Consider the following 21380-nt stretch of genomic DNA (forward strand, 5'->3'; position numbering starts at 1 on the left):
AGAGTGACTCACTATGGATTTCACTGAAGGTGAATCCTAGTGGAATTCACTCCATTTTTCTCCAAAATGCTAGAGGGTTTAGGCTAGACAAATAAATAACGTAGCTGAATGTGAAGGAACCTGACACAAACCTAGTGGCTGGAGGGTCTTTTGGCAGTACTGAGTAAACTGTGTCAAATGGTGCTCAAATTTGCCTTGACTAGACAAGAATGTTCCGTGCCCTCCTTTTGGGACTTGAAGCACCTACAAGCTATTCTAAAGCAGTGGTGGCAGGTCCCGAATATTACCATTGAATGTGATTTCCTCCAGTGCTCAACTGCTCCTCTCCCTTTGGCCAGGCCAGGATGAACTACAATAGTCCAGTTGCTAGGTGACGAGTCGGCATTATATAATTAGGGCAAAATATGTTTACAGGGTAGTTTGCTACACTTCTTACACTTGGCATGGCAAAGTGACCCTGGAAACAGCCTGTCACAGCACAGATGTGACCCTGAAGACTATTGCCCGGTACCTGGTTTGCTTTAGAATTGCTCTAGTCTCCACAGGAGCACATTGGACAAATTGCCAAGTGGTAGGGGGATGAGTTTGGGGATTGGCTTTGATAAAGCAGAAGAGAAACTGACAATTACTTTGGATAGAAACAGGAAGACTGGGAGAAAGTTGCACCTGGAAGTACTGAACCAGTGGAGAGATAGAACTTTCTTTGGCCAATAGGCAAGTACATTTAGAGCTGCTATGGAATGGAAAAGCTGCAAGTCAGGTCTGTACTTATGGGCATTCCTTTGTGGTTTTGAATAGGAATAATGAGAATGTTTCCCAAACTGGTGGCAGGAGGGTGCAGCTGCTGTCTGTGAGCCAAGAGACAACAATGCAAAACTCAAACCTACAAAACCTAGGAGATACAGTGTAAAGCTGTGTACCTACATACATCACCTACTAACACAGATGCTCATTGGTTAGGAGGAAGGCTGGCCTATGGTTAAATGCTAGGCTAGAGTTAGGAGAGCTGAGTTCAAGTCCCTGCTCTACCACAGAGTTCCTCTGTGACCTTGAGCAAGTCTCTTAGCCTTTTGCCGAGATCCTCAGAAGTCGTTAGGCACCGAACTCCCATTGATTTTAACAGAAATTAGGAGTCTAAATACCTTAGAGGTTCTGTGGCTCTGTTCACCATGTAGAACAGTACTTACCCACCTCCCAGGGGTGTTGTAAGAATAATGACCCTAAAGGTTGGGAGTTGCTCTGATCCTAAGGGAACTGGGGCCATATAAAAAGTATCTTTGACAAACACACACTAGCAAATCAACCCTCCTCAACTACGTAGTCTCTTACAGACCGGCAGGCCTCATATCAGTCTTGCCTCCTCCATTGTCCCTCAATCCCAGCTATCTCAGCTTAGGGAATCCCTATTCCACCTTGTGTCCGTCTCTGTTGTGGGACTGCGACTGCGTGACTTGCCTACCATTCCCAGAATTCCTTTCCAGCTCTTCCGAAGCAGTGCCAGGGCAATGCACCGGAAATGGCTTGTGCTCTGTTTTTGTCAATAGGAGGAAGCCTTTATGTGCTGTGCCAAAGGACTCCTAAAGGAACGCTGTCCATACCCTTTCCTAGACATGGTGACACACTGCATTTGCTTGAGCTGGGAACAACCCCCACCAAAACCCCAACAGCCTGTTCTTGCTGGCTGGCCATATGGAGGCTGGGTGTATGTGTTCTGACTTCCCATACATACTCTATTCCAGTTTGGCTGGCTGCTTTGCCCCTCTCTTTCCCTGGCCCTCCATGTCATTGTTCTGCCATTGCATACCCAAGAATTGTAGCTGTTGTGTATAGGAACTGGGAGTGTCTCTTTAAAGAGAACACAGAGAGCACCACTAAAGGACTCACTCACTATTGACTTGGAACCTGACTGTGCCTGTGTGATTTCTTCCTGTTGTGTACACTAAGGACACAACAGTAGCTCTGGAGGGGTAGCTTGTAACACCTACTCCGCTGCTGCGTTAATAACAGTACTTAGATTCATTCCTTCCATGGACAGGGGCAAGGGCAGCTCTAGCTTTTTTGCCGCTCCAAGTATGGCAGGCAGGCTGCCTTTGGTGGCGCAGCTGCGGGAGGTCCCTGGTCCCATGGGTTCGGCGGCAATTCGACGGTGGGTATGAAGGCGGTCTCATTGTTGCCCTCACAGTATCCGGCAGGATGCCCCACGCGGCTTGCAGCCCCAGGCACGTGCTTGATGTGCTGGTGCTTGGAGCCACCGCTGCACAAGGGTCGCTTAACAGAGCCAGCTATTTTAAAAATTATTTTACTTTGTAATTGAACTAAGAGGATTAAAAGTCATTTATTTCTGGGAAATTTTTATACAGGATAAGCTGTGATTTTTACCCCCTTGTTATAACCGTTGTACTAGGGCAACTTCAGGTTTACTCCTCGCAGCCCCCTTTGTGCCTCTCATCAGCCCAGAGTATGGTAATCCTGGACTCCATCCATACCCCTAGCAAGCAGGGAAGGCTGTGCTGTGACCCTTGGCATGGCATTACTGGCCATCATCTCAGCAGGGCATAGTTATGATAATGGAGGCTAGGAGCCATCTGTCCTGTTTTCTCCATTTCCTCCACAAACTTTTGATTGCCTGTCCGGAAGGCCCCAGTGAGCCAATTACTTTGTTTTACAGGATGCAGTGCTCGGGAGATAGGAACCATGAGCAAAACAAAATAAACCCAACATTCGTGGTTCATTTTATACCTTTTTGCACTTCAAGTCCACAATGAGTGTGATAATATTTCAGGTTTTGGATGAATGCTTGGAGTGTTGAATTATTAAACATCAAATAGTTGAAAAACAAGATTGCAAATTATCCGTTTATTCCCAGTATATTTATTCCTAGCATATGGCAGTATGCAAAGGAAAGGCTGATGGAGGTCCAGACTGCTCCAAGACTGCAGTGCATGCACATTCCCAACAGAGACCTTTACTGTTGCTAGTTTTGCTGTCTAGGGGAGCAATATTTCCGTGTAAAGATGATGCAATGTATTTCATGTGTGCCGTGGTGGCAGCAGAAGGAAGAAGGAACTTCCCGGTGTCTTCCACCACACAAACCCCTTGTAGCCATGTAGCACTGAATGTATGTCTGCTCAGGGGAGCCCGTGGGTGTAGAAAGATTGCTCCTTTAGCGATGTGACACAGAGCCATGAGGTATCTCGGACCATACTAGACAGTAATTCCAGGGCTGCACTCTTGATCCCAGATGATACGAATGGCTTAACTTGTAAACATAAACCACTAGTTCTCAACCTATTTACCATTGTGGGCCACATATGCAGTTCTCTGTGTGTTACGTGGGCCACATCCACACAGTATATATACTACCTGAATGGCTCTGAGGATGGCATATGGGCCGCAGCTGTGGGCTGATTAGGCCGCAAGTGGCCCATGAGTTGAGAACCACTGCTATAAACCAAGAAAAGTGCAATGAATGGTTTTCCATGCAGGGCTTCTTGCCATTGGGAGCCGAGTCTTGTCCAGCACTCTCGTGAATTCACACTGTTGATGGGTGGGGCTAAGTGCATTTTGCAGCCTACCTGAACTGCTTTCTTTGGGCCTTGCCTGGTTAGTTAATATATCTCAGACCAAGGTCTGGACCCAGTAAAGAAGTCAGGGTTTCTGTGCTGTAAATCCATCCATGGGGATGCTCCCATCCTGCCTGCTTGCATCCCGGCACTGGGAGCCAGAGAGATGTGCTGACATGTAAATACGATTTGACTGATGTTTGTCATCATGCTATGTGCCACCACAGGCTGTGAAGACATCTGCTTCCAGACCAAGGGAGGTATTAATGAGTGTAGTGGTAGCAAAACAGCTTGCGAGTGTGGGGATCTGCTCCTGAAGACTATTAGAGGCAGGTATAACCTGCTGTGGAAGCGCAGCGGGATAAGATGGACTGAACTGCAGTGTTGCAGTGATTTGTCTCCCTGTGTAGAGATAATCATGTTATATGGCTTGTAAGGCTAACATCAATGCTCAGAAGTAAGCAGCTCATTCAGAGAAGGGCTTGGATGGTACACACACAGTCTTTGCCAAGTTCTCTTAAACCAGCTGCATGTGCTAGACAGAGCAGTGAAACATATTGGCAGCTCCATCCATCCAGACAATCACTACGCGCTCAAGTGAATTCACCCAGGAAAATGATAAAAGACAAAACCACCTCATCACCTGCGGGTGAACGCTTCTTTCACAAAGTGGTCACCCTATGTCTGACCTCTCAGTCCTTATCCTCAAAGAAAACTTGCACAAACACTTGCAAAAGACAGGCATGGGAGCTTAAATTAATAACTTCGTTAAAGAGTAAAAATTATGGACTGAACAGAGACACTGGATTTATGGCTTGTCACAACCATCTATAATCCGCTAAACCCCCTTTTTGTCCTATTACAGCAGAGGTGTTAATGGGCCATTCTATCTTGAAGGGTCCCTTACATTACAATACGTGCCAACTATTTATGCTAAACAATCTGTCCCACCTTGCATTTTGCTGTGGTGCTGGGAGGACTTTGCCCAGACTTGAAGAAGAACTTTGCGTAAGCTCTGAAGCTTGTCTCTCTCACTAACAGAAGTTGGTCCACTCACTTTGTCTAAGACCAGGAGGTATCACCAGACCTGATGGTTTCAGAGAGGCCCAGTGATCCCTGTCATCCTAAGGCTGATGTGCTGGACAGGAAACCCTTCCAAACTTTCAGGTGTCAGCTATTTTCAAAACACAGTTTGGTTCAGAAAAAAATATGCCAATTTGCCAATCCTCAAATGTAAAAAAACCCCAGTCAAGCCATGAGCACTTGATAAGCAAGAGCACTTTAGATTGCATTTTAGTGCATTTTATATTTTATGTATAAATAATTAGACATAAGGAATAAAGCTTTATATTTAATTCATGTCATTAAAAACCTTATGTATTGTTAATAGGCTTAGTTATAGGCGACATCTCTTTGAAATATCATTCTTTTGTGCATTTTAATAGGGTACATTGTAAACACACCACTATAAGCTGACAGCAGCTAATACTTACTCTAGACAGCACATGCCTAATTAAAGTCACTTATTTTTTTTTTTTAAGTCTGCTCACTCGAGATTTCCAGACTGCTTTTTCCTCTTTGATGGGAGCACAAGGGATATACTGGGAAGGTGTGGGGAGATGAAGGGCCCTGATTCTGGGCTGAGGAGCATTCAGTTCAGTTTGGAGAGGTCTCCTGAGCCTCAGTCAGTGCACTGTGCCAAGATCTTTGCAGGGCCTGGTTTAGACATTCCAGGGCCCCCATGGCTCTGCTGCTCACTTGGTGTGGTGATGCCAGGAGGACCACCTTTTCCTCCCAAAGAGGCAGCAACAGCAGCAGGGGACTCCTTTGCCCCCAGGAGTAGTGGCTGCCGCCGTGCCTCTCCCCTCAAGAGCAGCAGGGTCCAGAGAGCACTAACACCCCAGCTGCTGGGCGCAGTATATCTGCTTGGGTGGGTGGGCCAGACTCACTGCACCTTCTAATCTTCTCTTGGTAGGAAACTCCAACCACATCCTCTTTCTCCCAGCTGCACTCATTGTCCTGGCAGCCAAGACAGGGAGGGGGACTGAGGTGATCTTCCTGGGGCTGGGTACAGGGAGGCAGTGTCGCTTAGTGGATAGAGCTCTGTACTGGGACTCGGGTGGCCTGGCTTCTATTCCTGGCTACAGCATTGGCCTATTGAAGTGACTCCTGCAAGGTCACACACCTTTCTCTGCTTTAGTTTCTCCAGCTGTGGAATGGGGATGATGATACAAAACTCCTTTATAAAGCACTTTGAGATCTGCTGGTGAGCAGCTCTTTGTAAGAGTTAGGGGTTATTAGTATGCTGGCCCGAATAGTGCAGAGCCCAGTGGCTGCCTGTGGTGCAAGATGATGCCGAAGCAATTAGGTCAGTTCTTCCGTGGCCTATGACCTTCTGTGCTGCTTTGACGTTATTCTTTGTGCCAATGTTTGGAGTCCTTCGTGCACAGAATAAAGCAAAAGCAGCACAAACTGCTTTGTTGCAGGCACACTGGGAAGCCATGGGGAACACAGTATGCATTCTCCAGGGGCTATCCGGGTAGGGAGTCACACAGTAATCCTGCTGCATGGATATTACAATAGTTCTGCATTTGTCACGCTTCACCCGCAAACCCGACATGTTAGTGCAGATACAGGAGAAGCTGTGTGTGCTGTGTGTAGCTGATGTGTGTTTGTATATGTTCTCTACAGGGCATTCTGTTTTCTACCCTGGAGTGTCTGAAGACTCCCCAAGACTTGGTGAAGCTCTACCTGCATGAGTCAAACCGTGTGTACCGGGATAAGATGGTCGATGAGACAGATTTCAGCATATTTGATAAAATGCAGACAGAGATGGTAAAGAAGTTCTATGATGTAAGTATTGCAGTTGGTGTTTGTCAGATTAACATGCCCTGGGATATCCTCTCAAGGGCTAGCTGCACAGGAGGCAGAGGTGGATTTAGGAAAAAAATAACTGGACCCAAAGTCTGCTCAAGACTACTTATGTGTTTGGAGATGGACACTGTTGGGGAGAACACAGGGCAGGGTGCTCAGGCTTTTGTGGTCTCTCCTCAGCTCTGCCACTGGCTGCTGTAGGATTCCGGACCAGTCACTGCACCTTTCTTTGTGTCTCAGTTTCCCAAGGACTGTCTACACTTAAAACACAGCAGCTGGGCCACTGCCGCGCTTCAATGAAGACACTACTTATGCTGATGGGAGGGGTTCTCCACTTCCCCGAGAGGCAGTAGCTAAGTTGACAGGAGAATTCTCCCATCGACCTAGTGTTGTCTACATCAGTGGTTAGGTCAGTTGAACTATGTCACTTGGGAGTGTGGATTATTCCTAGTGTAGACCAGGCCCCAGTCTGTCAAATGAGTTAAGTAGTGGATCCCTGACTCACAGGGGTCTGAGGGGCTCCATTAACTAATGTAAGTAAAGAGCTTCAGGAGTCTCCAATGACAGGTGCTAGACAAGGGTCAAGCTTGGGCTGAGTTCCCTGGTTTCAGCAGGAGGAGGCTGGGGTCAAGACGCAGTATTGAGTCCTTGGCTCTCCTCCTTGGTCCAACAATATGTTTCCAAGGAAAGTTCTGTACCCTACACCCTTTGGGCTGGTCTGCACACAGTGACACCCCTTTGACTGTACCAGTAGCATTACAATGGTATGTTCCTGCTAGTGTGGATGCAGTTAAATAAAAGTGCTTTTACACAGGCATAACTGTGTCCACACTAGGGCTTGTACTCATTTAATTATCCCAGTATAAAGTAACACCCTCAACTGCTATAGTTAAACCAGTGCCAACGCTGCGTATAGGCCAGGCCTTAGAGCTCAGAGGGATCCAGCCTCAGAGATCCCAGCGATACTGAAGGTGAGGGGGATTCTCTAGTGCTTTGCCCTCTGTGTGCACATGAGTGGGCCCCTCTCTCTTTTGCTGCTCCCTCCCTCCCCTGAACTGAACAAGAACCCTCAGACCCCCCTGCCCTTCATCCTGGACACTGGTAGCTGACCCAGTACACATACCCTGCAGCCATGCACTGTTCGGCCTCCAGCTCTCACCATACACCGGGCACTCCCTGTCCTAACAGCTTCATCCAACCTGCTTTCCCTGCAGTACTTCCTGTCCCCAATGAGGCACCCAGTATTAGGAATAGTGGATCACGTCAGAGCTTCTCTCTCATAACTATGCTATCTGCAGATGTTCTCCCCTTCCATATAATTGCCTAATCCTGGGTTGAATCTGAAGAAGCGCTTGTTCTCAGCAATACTTTGTGGCAATCAGCTTCGTGGCTGAATTATGCATTGCATAAAAAATCTTTTAACCAGACTGAAATTTGTTGCCTTTCATTTTCAGCAACTGCCCCTTTGCTCTGTATTGTGAAGGAGGGTTAATAGGAGCACCCAATGTACTTGCTCTGTGACAGTTTGTATTCTGTTATCATGTCCCCTTTTACTTATAAGAACAGCCATACTGGGTCAGACCCATGGTCCATCCAGCTCAGTAACCTATCTTCTGACAGAGGTTAATGTCAGGTGCTTTAGAGGGAATAAACAGAACAGGCAATCATGGAGTGATCCATCCGCTATTGTTTACTTCCTGCTTCTGGCAATCAGAGGCTAGGGAGACCCAGAGCATGGGGTTGCATCACTGTCCATCATGGCTAATAGCTATTGATGGACCTGCCCTCCAGGAATTTATCTAATTCTTTTTTGAGCCCTGTTATAGTTTTGGCCTTCACAACATCTCCTGGCAACAAGTTCCATAGGTTGACTGTGTTTTGTGTGAAGAACTACTCCCTTTCTGTTTGTTTTAAACCTGCTTCCTATTAATTTCATTGGGTGGCCTCCGGTTCTTGTGTAATATAAAGAGGTAAATAACACTTCTGTATGCATTTTCTCCACACCATTCATAGTGTTATAGATCTCTATATCACAGCTACCTTTAGCCTTTTTTCCCAAGCTTCAAAGTCCCAGTCTTTTTAATCTCTCCTCATATGGAAGCTGTTCCATACCTCTAATCATTTTTGGTGCACTTCTCTGTACCTTTTCCAATTCTAATATATCTTCTTTGAGATGAGGTAACCAGAACTGCACGCAATATTCAAGGTGTGAGCTGCCGTGGATTTATGTAGTGCCATTATGATATTTATGTCTTATTATCTATCCTTTTCCTAATGGTTCCTAACATTCTGTTAGCTTTTTTGACTTCATATTTATCAACATTGAATTTCATGTGCCATTTTGTTGCTCAATCACCCAGTTTTGTGAGATTCCTTTGTAATTATTCACAGTCTGCTTTGGACTTAACTATCTTAATAATTTTGTATCATCTACCAATTTTGCCACCTCACCATTTACCCTTTTTCCAGATCATGTCTGAATATGTTGAACAGCACAGGACTCAGTACAGATCCCTGTGGGATCCCACTGTTTACCTCACTTCATTCTGAAAAATGATCATTTATTCCTGTGCTTGTTTCCTGTCTTTCAACCAGTTAGGGATCCATGAAAGGACCTTCCTTCATATCCCATGACTGCTGACTTGGCTTAAGAGCCTTTGGTTAGGGACTTTGTCAAGACTTTCTGAAAGTCCAAATGCACTATTATCAACTGGATCCACATTGTCCACATGTTTGTTGACCCCCTCTAAGAATTCTGATAGGTTGGTGAGGCATGATTTCCTTTACAAAAGCCGTGTTGACTCTTGACCACTCAATCACGTTCTTCTGTGTGTCTGATAATTCTATTGTACTGCAGTTAGACTTACCAGCCTGTAGTTGCCAGGGTCTCCTCTGGAACCTTTTTTAAGAATCGGTGTCAATTAGGTATTCTGCAGTCATCTGATACAGAAGCTGATTTAAGTGATAGGTTGCATACCACAGTTAGTAGTTCTGCAATTTCATTGAATTCCTTCAGAACTCTTGGGTGAATACTATCTAGTCCTGGGGACTTATTACCGTTTAGTTTATCAATTTGTTCCAAAAACCCATTCTATCTACACCTCAGTCTGGGACAGTTCCTCAGATTTGTCACCCAGAAATATATGGAAATATACTTAGCGCATAGAACTGGAAGGGACCCCCAAAGGTCATATAGTCCAGCCCCCTGCCTTCACTAGCAGGACCAAGTACTGATTTTGCCCCAGATTCCTAAGTGGTCCCCTCAAGGATTGAGTTCATAACTCTAGGTTTAGCAGGCCAATGCTCAAATCACTCAGCTATCCCACTTAAAAAATGTCTCAGATGTGGGAATCTCCCTCACATCCTCTGCAATGAAGACTGATGCAAAGAATTCATTTAGCTTCTTCGGAATGGCCTTATCTTTCTTGAGTGCTCCGTTAGCACCTCAGTTGTCCAGGGGCCCCACTGATTGTTTGGCAGGCTTCCCTACTCATCTTCTCTCTAAGCCAGTGGTTTCCAAACTTTATTGGTTCATATACCATGTTCTTAAAAACACAATGTTTTAAGTACCACATGCAAATTTCTCCTTTTTGTGCATATTTTAGTCTTTAATAGGCTTAACTGTATTTTGACATGTACTTTTGTTTGCTTAACAGTCACAATCTTCTCATTCCCTCTTCCTAGGGAAGTTTAGCCAGGCCTGAAATCATTCTCTGACCTCCCTCTATTTTCACTATATCCTTTTCAATAGAGTGACCAGAATTAAATACAGTTCTACAGGAGATGGTGAACCATGGATATATATAATGGCATTATAATGTGTCAGTTTTATATTTTATTCCTTTCCTGTAGTGCCCTCACATGTTGTTTGCTTTACAGCCATCATTGCCCATAGAAGAGAGGTTTTCATGGAGCTGTCCACAGCAATGTCCAGCTCTGGTTCCTGCCTGGGGAGTGTTAATTTAGAGCCCAGTGAGAAGTGTGGATACTTAACAGTATTCCTTCCAATGTGCATAACATTGCATTTATCATGACTGAATTTCATCTCCACTAGTGCTACCCAACTGTCAGGGCTGTTAGAAGTTCCTCAGTGCTTTCTCCGGTCTGGCCTAGTCTAAATAATCTAGTGTCTTCTGTAAGCTTTGCCACCTCACTGCTTGTCTTTTTTCTTGATCATTGCTAACTTGTTTCAGCATCAGCTCTTTTTATAGCTCCACCTGTGACAGGGCCTCATTTCTAATCCCTGAAAAGGATAGGGACCTCCTTGAGCCCCCTCTCGTGACAACTGAGGCCAGAGAAATAGTATAGATTCCAAGGCCAGAAAGGGCCATTGTGCTCCTTTGCACAGACTGCACATTGTGCAGTCTGACCTTCTGCATAACACGGGTTATAGAACTTACCCACAATAATTCCTAGAGCAGTGCTTTCATGGAGAGGGATAGCTCAGTGGTTTGAGCATTGGCCTGCTAAACCCAGGGTTATGAGCTCAATCCTTGAGGGAGCTACTTAGGGATCTGGGACAAAAATTTGCCTGGGGATTAGTCCTGCTCTGAGCAGGAGGTTAGACTAGATGACCTCCTGAGGTTCCTTCCAACCCTGATATTCACTCTTGATTAAAAATTTCTTAGTGATACAGACTCTGCCACAACCTTCAGAATGGCTTCCTTGCAGTGTCCTTATTCTCCTTAAGTGCTTCTTCTGCCCTCTTGTGGTACAGCAGAGGCACCAGTTATCTCACAATACAGTGGCTGTCCTGGTCATCCCATCTCAAAAAGGATATAATAGAACTGAAGGGGTTCAGTGAAGAGCAATGAGAAAGGCCTGAAAAAACCCTCGTATGAAGATAAATTGAAAAGATTGGGATTGTCACATTGCTAAGGAGAGAAATAAGAGGGGACATGTTACGGTCTATCAAATAATGGATGGTCTGAAGAGGAGATGAGAAGCTTTTGTTCTCTATCTCACAAGAACATGGGGAAAGTCAATTAAATTAATGAAGTTGGAAGTTCAAACTGGTAAAAGGAAATCCTTTTTCACACATTTAAGTAGACTGTAGAACTCACTTGCAGAAAGTCATTGAGCCAAATAATTTAGCAAGGTTCAAAAAGAGATTGGACATTGAGATGGATCACAAGAATATCCAGGGTGATAAATAATAAAAAAAATAAGAAGGAAGATTAACCCTTCATCCTAAGCGTTTCAGACCTATGTGCATGGCAGATTACCCCATACCTGCCTACTGTGGGATTCTTACACCTTCCTCTGACTCATCTGGCACCAACCACCAGGGGTGCTGGAACAATTTATATAGAGGGGGTGCTGAGAGCTGTTGACCCAAACAGTAAATCTTGTATATGATAGAAACCACTTTAAGCTAGGGGGCACAGCAGCATCCCTAGTTCCAGCACCTATGCTGGCCACTGTCTGATCCAGTCTGTCAATTGCTGTTTTCCTCATTGTTTCTGTGACAATGGCTATTTACTTTTCAAATTCCTTCTTAACCATCCTAATTTCAATTTTACATTTTCACTCACTGTAGATGAGGTTCCTTTTTATTCATTTCACTTGGGCTGACTTTTGATTTATTTTGAAAGATACCTGTTTGGCTTCAGTAACCTCCTGTACCTTGTCACTCAACCTTCCTGCTTCTCTTTTGAGTTCAGGGGCATAGATCTACCTTCCATGATGCTGCTATGGTATGCTTGAGCAGCCACCATGCTGAATCCAAAGGATTTTAATTTCCTCGTTTTTGATGTTAAAGTTTTTGGGACTGTAGCAGTGCAGGACTCACCCCTGCGGCACCTCCTGCTGATGTCTGTCTAGAATTAGCTCATCCAGCTTCTAGGGCACCCTCTGCAGGCCAGTGATCTGCCTTACCGCTGGTCCCCATATCCCTCGCAGGACCCCAGTGCCCCTTTCTCTGAGGTGCTGCCCCTCTGTTAGTAACCCTTCAGTCTTGGGGTCTCCCTACCCCCTATCCCTACCTTTCCTCAGTATAAGGCTACTGCCAGTCACCAACTAGTCCCCATTCCCTGGGGCAGACTGCAGTGTAAGCCACTCATCACTGGCAAGGGGTTTTAGACCTGCTGCCTTTCTCTGCAACGCAGTACCTCTATGGGGTCTTGAACAAGGCCCTGCAGCCTAGGGAGTTGCCAACCTAGAGCTCCCCAGCCCCTCTGGCCTTTCCCCAGCCCTGCCTTTTTCTAAGTACCCTGCGCTTCCCAGCAGCCAGGCCCCTATCTCTCTGCCTTCAGAGGGAGACTGTTTGGGTTTCTGGCTCACAGCCTCTTATAAGGGCCAGCTGGGCTCTGTTTTGGGGCATGGCCACAGTTCTGCCTGCTTCCCCCAATCAGCTCAGTGACTACCTTCTCCTCCCACAGCCCTTTCCTAGGGCTGTTTTAAGCCCCTCAGGGCAGGAGCATGTGTCTACCCTGCTATAGGGACCTTTTACAGAAAACCCTCCCTTTTTAAAGTGTAATGTCCCAGTGCTAGCTTTCATTACGATCCTTGCCATTAGGTGGCTGAACTTCCTGAAATTATCTTGTGGCTCCTGTAAGTGCCTCTGAACTTATAATGAAACACCCCAAAGTCAGGAAACACAAAAGCTAAGGTTTGCTGAGCCCCTTTTACTCTGCACTGCTACATAGATGCTTTGAAATGCTGGTTTGGAAATTGTGAGCTGTGATTATGCTTAGCTACAAATTTAAAGCTCAGGTGTAGAAAACCTTTGTATCATTTGAGAAATACTGTGTGTTCACTATGCCAGAGATTTGGGGCAACACTTACAAAAGTGCATAAGTTCTCTTGTTGCCAAGAAGGCTAACGGGATTTTGGGCTGTGTAAGTAGGGGCATTGCCAACAGATCGACGGACGTGATCATTCCCCTCTATTCGACATTGGTGAGGCCTCATCTGGAGTACCGTGTCCAGTTTTGGGCCCCACACTACAAGAAGGACATGGAAAAATTGGAAAGAGTCCAGCAGAGGACAACAAAAATTATTAGGGGCTGGAGCACATGACTTATGAGAGGCTGAGGGAACTGGGATTGTTAAGTCTGCAGAAGAGAAGAATGAGGGGGGATTTGATAGCTGCTTTCAAGTACTTGAAAGGGAGTTCCAAAGAGGATGGATCTAGACTGTTCTCAGTGGTACCTGATGACAGAACAAGGAGTAATGGTCTCAAGTTGCAGTGGGAGAGGTTTAGGTTGGATATTAGGAAAAACTTTTTCACTAGGAGGGTGGTGAAGCACTGGAATGGATTACATAGGGAGGTGGTGGAATCTGCTTCCTTAGAGGTTATTAAGGTCAGGCTTGACAAAGCCCTGGCTGAGATGATTTAGTTGGGGATTGATCCTGCTTTGAGCAGGGGATTGGACTAGATGACCTCCTGAGGTCCCTTCCAACCCTGAAACGCTATGATTCTATAAATGAGTTAGGAGTCTAAGTCCCTTTGCTTTTTAAATCAGTGTGAGGTAGGTGACTAGGCACTTTGGGCAATTCCAGTAGCTGCCTAACTACATCATTAGGTTCCTCACTATGTTATAAATCTAGCCCTAAGGTCCAGATCCAGACAAGGACTTAGGCACATTAACCCAAGATTTAGACATCACTGAGATCCTTAGAATCTCCACTCAGCTGCTGCTTACCTCTATTGGTGTCTAAATTTCCTAGGCACCTACATTTTCACCACTGAAGTTCCCATGGTGTCTGAGTTTCTGCCAATGAGCATGTACACAGCTACCTCAGTCTAGGCGCCAGGTGTCTGTCTTACATCTAAACCAAGTGGTATCTTCAAACTAGGCTTGTCCCCCATCTCACCTGGTGAGGAATTGCATTGATCTGTTTCCTGGAAAAGAGCTTTCCCTTTGTTGCACTAGGAACAGGACATTCTGTATTTACCTTTTGCATTTCATTGGCAGGAAATCGAGGAGGCTCTAGAGGAAACCAAGAAGATGAACATGTACTGCCATTTTGCTAGAGGCGTTGGGGAACCCAAATACATGCCTGTTCAGACCTGGGAGTCACTGAATCACATCCTTGTGGAAGTGTTGGATAACCACAATGAGGTCAATGCTGCCATGAATCTGGTGCTCTTTGAAGATGCCATGTGCCATGTGTAAGGGGATTTTCCATCTTTGTTCTCTCATAGAGTTGTTATACTCTCACAGAGTCATCAGCCTAAATGTCTTCAGCGCTGGTCTGTGTAATGCATTTCTGTTAATATTTTCAGAGGGGATGAGCAGCCATAATCACAGATGATGTCAGGAGGAGCTGTAGGAGTGCAGCACTTCTGAAGAGTCAGACTCTGGGTATCTCAAATTGGACATGAAACTAGGGGCTCTTCCAATTAGCGGCCACTTTTGAATCTGACCTCATCTTCTCATCTCTGTCCTATCTCCCAGGGGTATTGGAAGCCTTTTCTCATTGATGTTTAGCAAGCACTTTGAAACCTTCAGGCAGAGGGCACTGTAGTAGTACAAAGACGAATTACACAGGGGTTTCAATTTTCAAATGGGGCTGTCTAAGTAGGGCACACAATTTTGCTTGCCAGCCCTCAGTACATAGATGCCCTAATATGTGTTTTAAATACAAGTTTGATTGTGTCAGTGTGCAAGAAAAACTTGGAAAATTGGTATGTGGTAACATTTTTGAAAGCCTGTAAGTCACATAGGAGCCTATGTCACACTTTCAAGTGACTTTCAAAGGTGTTAGGTGCCTAAAGCTGCAGGGTGATGCCTAGGCAGATGGTTAAAAGTTTCTAAGCAGATATGGTGCCTACCTGCATTGATTTCAATGAAACTTAATCACCTAAAATGCTTAAGCCCTTTTGACAATCCCACTAGACACATGTCTGCACCCTTCGGCACTGAATACCTTTGAAAATGTGGCCCTTAGCAATTAAGTCTCACTGCAAGTCAGTGGAATTTAGGATCCTGTGGTTAGATTTTTAAAGACTTTTAGGCACCTAAAAATGCAGATAGGTGTCTAATGAGATTGCCAGAAGCACCTAAATGAATTAGGTCCATCTAAGTGAAATCAATGGGAGTTGGGAGCCTAGGCTCTTTTGAAAATGTTACCTGGTGACTATATATACTGTATTTATGAATCTCTGAACTAACAGAGCCCTAGAGCCCCATTAGCTACACTGAAGCAGTACTTTTTCATTAGGAAAGGGTGAGCTCACCGTTCCTTAAGTACCAGGAAACCAATCCAATTACTATCATAGAAAAGAACAACAGATACAATCCTTTGGTCTACTCAGTTACTCCTTTGAGTCCTAGAAGCTCACCATCCTTTCATTTCCTGCAGCATAGTGCCTTGATATTTAATAAAACCATAATATTGCTTCATGCTATGCTGCTTTTATTCCATTCAGTTATTAAGTAGCAGTCTATCTTCAGCAAAGGCGTGCTTGGATCATCAAACTGTATTTGGTTTTATATTCCATGCATAAGGCAGACACACACACAAGCACTCTGAGTATTAGAATTTTTTCAGATTTTGATGTAAACGTTGTCTCTGTCATTTTCTCTTGTGTGCTCCAGAGAGGACTTGCTGGATAAAATCTGATTGCAGCCTCCCCCTAAATATTGTAAAAGATCAAGAGAAAAAGCTCTGAATTTTAACTTTTGTTTTCACATTCCTCCTTGCTCCCCTCCTCCTTTATACACGCAGACGGTCTGTCAGAAAGGGCCACAGATATGAGCTGGTAGTCCTGACCCAAGATTTAATTCCTCAACTTCAGGAGTTAAATATAGTTAGTGGCTGAATCACCAAGTGGTTCAAGAGTTCAAATCCATCTGTGCTAATCACTAAATATTTCTGTGGCCTTACCCACACATCTACACTTCCATAATTACTGACTTTTATCGGTGGTTTGCTTATTGCACTGAACGCAATGAAAAATCTGATGAGAAATGAAATTAAACAGGTAGGCCAGCTGAGTCCAGTGGGGCATCTCATGACATCCCGACCTAATTTAAAATGCAAATGAATTATTCTCTTATTCAAGACATGTCTGGGAGAGGGAACGGATGGAATATGAACTACAAGTAGTTAAAGTTTCTTTGGAGAGAAACAAAAATGGCTGGTGCTTTTATTGTGTTCTTAGCTACTTGAATGAAAAGTGGGATAGCAGCAAGTCAAAAGAAAGGTCCCAACTGATTGCAAACGGTTAGAAATCAGTATTTTATCCTGTTGGCTTTGTTGTATGGAAATTAAGGCCCAGACATATATGTAGGCAGACAATGGAACTGTTTCCAGAGAATCTCTCTGCTGTTTCTCACTGTGCATGCCGGGTGAGATAGGCGTGCCTCTGGACCCTAGCTACCAGATCGTGCTTTCATACTTTTTATTGCTGGCAAAATCTGCCATGCTGTCTAATTAGCTAATGGATAAGCATGTGGGTTATTCTGGAATACTGAGGTGCTGATCTCAGTTCATATCTCGGGTCAGGTGTCTAAAAACCCCTTATCCCACTTGCGCTCGGTTGTTGACAGTGTCAGCGGAGAGGCTATATACTGATGAGCCTGGGCATGATAATGCCTTCCATGATGGCCTCCCTAGGCGGTAGAAGGAGCAAGGAGTGCTAGTTTTGGCTGGAGCTTGCATTGCCACTGTTTTTGCTGAGCCAGTGTTGTGGAGAGGAGATTTCAGTCCGCAGGGGGTCAATCTGCCACTACCCTAGTGTTTTTTAAAGGTGACCTGCAGTAGTTTTTGAATTTCTCTAACTGCTACCACAAGTTTCATGTAAGTTTTAAAGTCCTCCTTATAGTTCCAAAAAGTAAATAAACCCTTTTCTGCCATTTTCCCATACCTCCTTGAAGTTAGCTTCTCGGACATGCCCCAACGCAGCTTGTGTCCTTTCGCTTTCAGTAAAATCGTGAAATTGCAGGCCCCATGGCCCTGTTAATCACTGCACTGGGATCTAAACTCTGGCTAGTGAGTGAGATTTTCCCCTCTTCTGCTGAGAGTGATTTACTTCTACAATATTTCCTGTTGAATGTTCTCAGAAATGTGTCATCTTCACACGATTAGCTCACTCTTCTTTGTTAGCACACTTTTTCTGAAGGATATAGTCTAGTGCAAACAGGAATTAACTCAAGGTCGACCTCTGGCCTTTGTTACACTGGTGCTCAGATCACAGTAATATGCCCTTATAATCAATGAATCTTTATTTAGTGCCCCATCCTTGTGCATGTCACTGGTGAGACTACTCCGTATGTCAGTGTGAGCAGGGGTGACAGAATCTGGCCCTTAAAGAATTAGTAGTTTTGTTGAGGAAGAAATATTGACACAGCTTTCCTAGAAGGGATTTCCACTGATCTAGATACATGAAGATATTAATAATACATAATCTGCCTCTTCATGGACTAATAGCTCACCAATGTCATCAAGGCCACAGTTAATGTGGATCCTTGGACATTTTCTGAGGGGAAATATCTACTAGCGGGACTAATTAGAGCACATTTACACAGCAATTTAGTCTGGTTTGACCCATGTTCCATGTAAATGGAGGACTGACCTTTACTGTAAGATGTTCCTGAACACCATAACACAGCATATGAATCCAGAAATAACTGAGATGAGAAGCTCTGAATTGCCATAGAAGCATTTACTGGTTGGTTGTGTTGTTTACTACAGACCTCACGTGAAAAGCATCGACTGCAAACATGCCCCTTAGATTGGCAGCACTGCTGTGATTCTGCTACTATTCTCAGTCTAATTTGTTACTCAGTAAAATATGTATTGAAATGCTCCATATGGAAAAAAGTCTTCTTGACCAGAGATTCTATATGCTTCAATTTAGTTGCCGCATCAATCGTATCTTAGAATCACCCAGAGGAAATGCCCTATTGGTTGGTGTAGGTGGAAGCGGCAAGCAGAGCCTGACAAGACTTGCGGCTTTCATTAGCTCACTGGAGGTTTTCCAAATCACTCTGAGGAAAGGCTATGGAATCCCTGACCTGAAGGTAGGTGGCGTTGAATGGTGGGAAGGGAGAGGAAACAGAAACTTGTACTTCCTCCACACAGAGCTTTGTCTTTTCTATGTGTTTGAGAAACCTCCAGTGTACATGAAAAGAGATTCCAATCAGATCGCAAAGAACAGTCTCCAAAATTCATCAGTTAGTGTTTGCTCATGGCTTTGTACCTGTAAAAGGCTATAGAGAGTCGATGATAATGATTAATATAATAAATTATTACAATTTTAAGACAATAAAAAGAATACTTAACCCAGGAGTAACCTGCTATGGAATGATGTAGCTAGAGGTGGGAGAGTTTTATTAAGTCATATCCAGTCCATCTCCCACTTCCTGGAGGCTATAAGAGCTGGAAACAGCAATGGATCCTGACAATACATTTTTCTAGTAAACTGTGAATTGGAAGCCGTGAGACAGTTTTGTTTGATGCAAAGAGAATGATTTATAAATGTTTTAGTTGCTGAAAAATGATGTAGGACATGGGTTTGCGATGTCTCCTTGCTTTCCCACCAAGGCAAACTGGAGCTACATTGTTCAAGTCCTGTCCTGCGTCATCAGACTGGGTCTCCTGCTGGCATGAACAGCGTCCACTGAGAGGCCAGTTATAGCTCTGGCGATAGCAAATCATCAGCAAATCTCTACCAAGTTTTGAAAGCTCATATTTAAATGCATTTGCTTTCTTATTTAGGGTCATTGACTTCAGTGGGGACTGCAAGATTTGGCTTTTCGACAATGTTTATTTAATAATCAAATGTATTATGAGGAATCACTGGAGTTTTTATTTAATGTTACATCATCTTCTCCCTTCAGATAACTTTGCAGCTCTGATCAGTTTGTTTGTTTTGCTTTCTGACATGCCTGTGCAATCATCCTGAGCCTATCTATTCTCACCCATTCAGTTCTACCCATGAAAAGTTTCCTGGGATAATCTGGTGCTGACCTCCTCCTATTTGTTAGATAGCTTACTCTTCCCACAAAGGGTGTACTCTGATTCTTACGTTCAGAAGCTTGTTTCCAAAGCACGTTCTTGTTTCAGGTTCTGTGATGGTGAAAGGTTGTTTGACATTCCTTTCAATCTGTACCCATTCTACAGGAATTTATGAAATACTGGTTGATTATTTTTTCTTGGGTCTAGAAGAGCAAGATGGCTCAGTCTGCCGTTGACCCTTAGCATTGTTCTAAATCACTTATTCTAGGTGTTCTATAGCAAATATAACAACTGACTGTGTTTGGTAGAACCATATTTACCTACTGAAGTTCTAAATGCATTTCAGAAGCAAGGGTCAATGTACTATCCTGAGCGGCTTTCTATTCCCACTGTATTCTGTTCACATGAACTAATGGGAAAGGCCAGCTGAGGTAGTAGGAAGAAAAAACTGGAATCACAGTGACAGTTTTTGCTATTACTGTGTTTTAAATAATAGTGTTATTTTATGTTCATAATTGTAAGGCAGTCAGTCTGAAAAGGGGAGGAAGGATAGTCCAGTGTTTGGGGCACTAGCCTAGGGCTAGGACATCTGGGTTCAAGTCCCTGCCCTACCACAACCTCCCTGTGAAAGCTTGTGTAAGTCAGATAGTCTCTCTGTGCCTCAGTTCCCCCTCTGTACAACAGGGATAGTAGCCATGCCCTGCATCATGGGGTTTGGGAGGATACATACATTGAAGATTGTGTGGTGCTCGGGTACCATGGTAATGGGGGCAACCCTGTACCTTAGGCTGTGTCTACAGTACAAGCTAAGGGTGTGATACCCCAACTCGTGTACACACATGTGCACTAGCTCTGATTGAGCTAGTGCAAGTATAAATAGCAACGTAGCTGCAGTATCACGGGTAGCAGCAGCAGAGGCATGCTGAGTATATCCCCACAGCTTTAATACCCGTCACGCCACTGCTGCTGCTTCTGTCCTACTGTGGCTGCACTGCTATTTGTACTCACATGAGCCTGATGAGAGCTAGCATGAATGCATGTGCATGAATACATGTACATGAATAGGAGATCATAGGATGACCATAAGCTGTCAGTGTGATGCTGCTGTGGAAAAGGCTAATGCAGTCCTAGGATTCATTAGACAAGGTATTTCCATCAGAGACAGGGAAATGTTAGTACCATTACACCAGGCACTGGTGAGACTTCATCTGGAATACTGCATGCAGTGCTGGTCTCCCATGTTTAAGAAAGATGAATTAAAACTGGAACTGGTGCAGAGAAGTGCTAATAGGTTTTCTATTCCTCTGATCACCCTATCTTATAAGAGAAGACTCAAAGAGCTTGGCTTGTTTACAAGAACAAACCATACTGGGTCAGATCAAAGGTCCATCAAGCCCAGTATCCTGTCCTCTGACAGTGGCCAATGGCAGGTGCCCCAAAGGGAGTGAACAGACAGATTATCATCAAGTGATCCATGCCCTGTCACCCAGTCTCAGCTTCTGTCAAACAGAGACTAGGGACACCATTTCTGCTCATCCTGGCTAATAGCCATTGATGGACCTATCTTCCATGAATCTATCTAGCTCCCTTTTGAACCCCATTATAGTTTTGGCCTTCACAATATCCTCTGGCAAGGAGTTCCAGAGGATGACAGTGCATTGTGTGAAAAAATACTTTTTTGTGTTTGTTTTAAACCTGTTACCTATTCAATTCATTTGGTGACCCCTTGTTCTTGTATTATGAGAAGGAGTAAATAACACTTCCTTATTTGCTTTCTCTATACCGCTCATGATTTTATAGACCTCTATCAGATCCCCCCTTAGTTGCCTCTTTTCCAAGCTGAAAAGTCCCAGTCTTATTAATCTCTCCTCATACAGAAGCCATTCTATACCCCTAATAATTTGTGTTGCCCTTTTCTGAACCTTTTCCAATTCCAAGATAATTTTTTCGAGATGGGGCGACCACATCTGCATGCAATATTCAAGGTGTGGGCCTACCATGGATTTATATAGAGGCAATATGATATTTTCTGTCT

General features: G+C 44.3%; 1 protein-coding gene across 6 annotated transcripts in view; it reads left to right on the forward strand.

The window, feature by feature from the left end:
• The window catches only part of DNAH9 (dynein axonemal heavy chain 9), a 392319-nt gene that overhangs the window by 156730 nt on the left and 214209 nt on the right, over positions 1 to 21380 (forward strand). For 5 of the 6 annotated variants that reach the window (XM_050919194.1, XM_050919196.1, XM_050919197.1 and 2 more), the window contains 3 exons: positions 6255 to 6416; positions 14356 to 14552; positions 18246 to 18408. In XM_050919194.1, the coding sequence (XP_050775151.1) occupies positions 6255 to 6416; positions 14356 to 14552; positions 18246 to 18408 (522 nt within the window). Of the gene's footprint in view, positions 1 to 6254; positions 6417 to 14355; positions 14553 to 18245; positions 18409 to 21380 lie in introns of those variants that run through there. The other variant, XM_050919199.1, reaches the window with a different exon arrangement.

Source organism: Gopherus flavomarginatus, chromosome 12 (assembly GCF_025201925.1).
Source record: "Gopherus flavomarginatus isolate rGopFla2 chromosome 12, rGopFla2.mat.asm, whole genome shotgun sequence".
NCBI lineage: Eukaryota > Metazoa > Chordata > Testudines > Testudinidae > Gopherus > Gopherus flavomarginatus.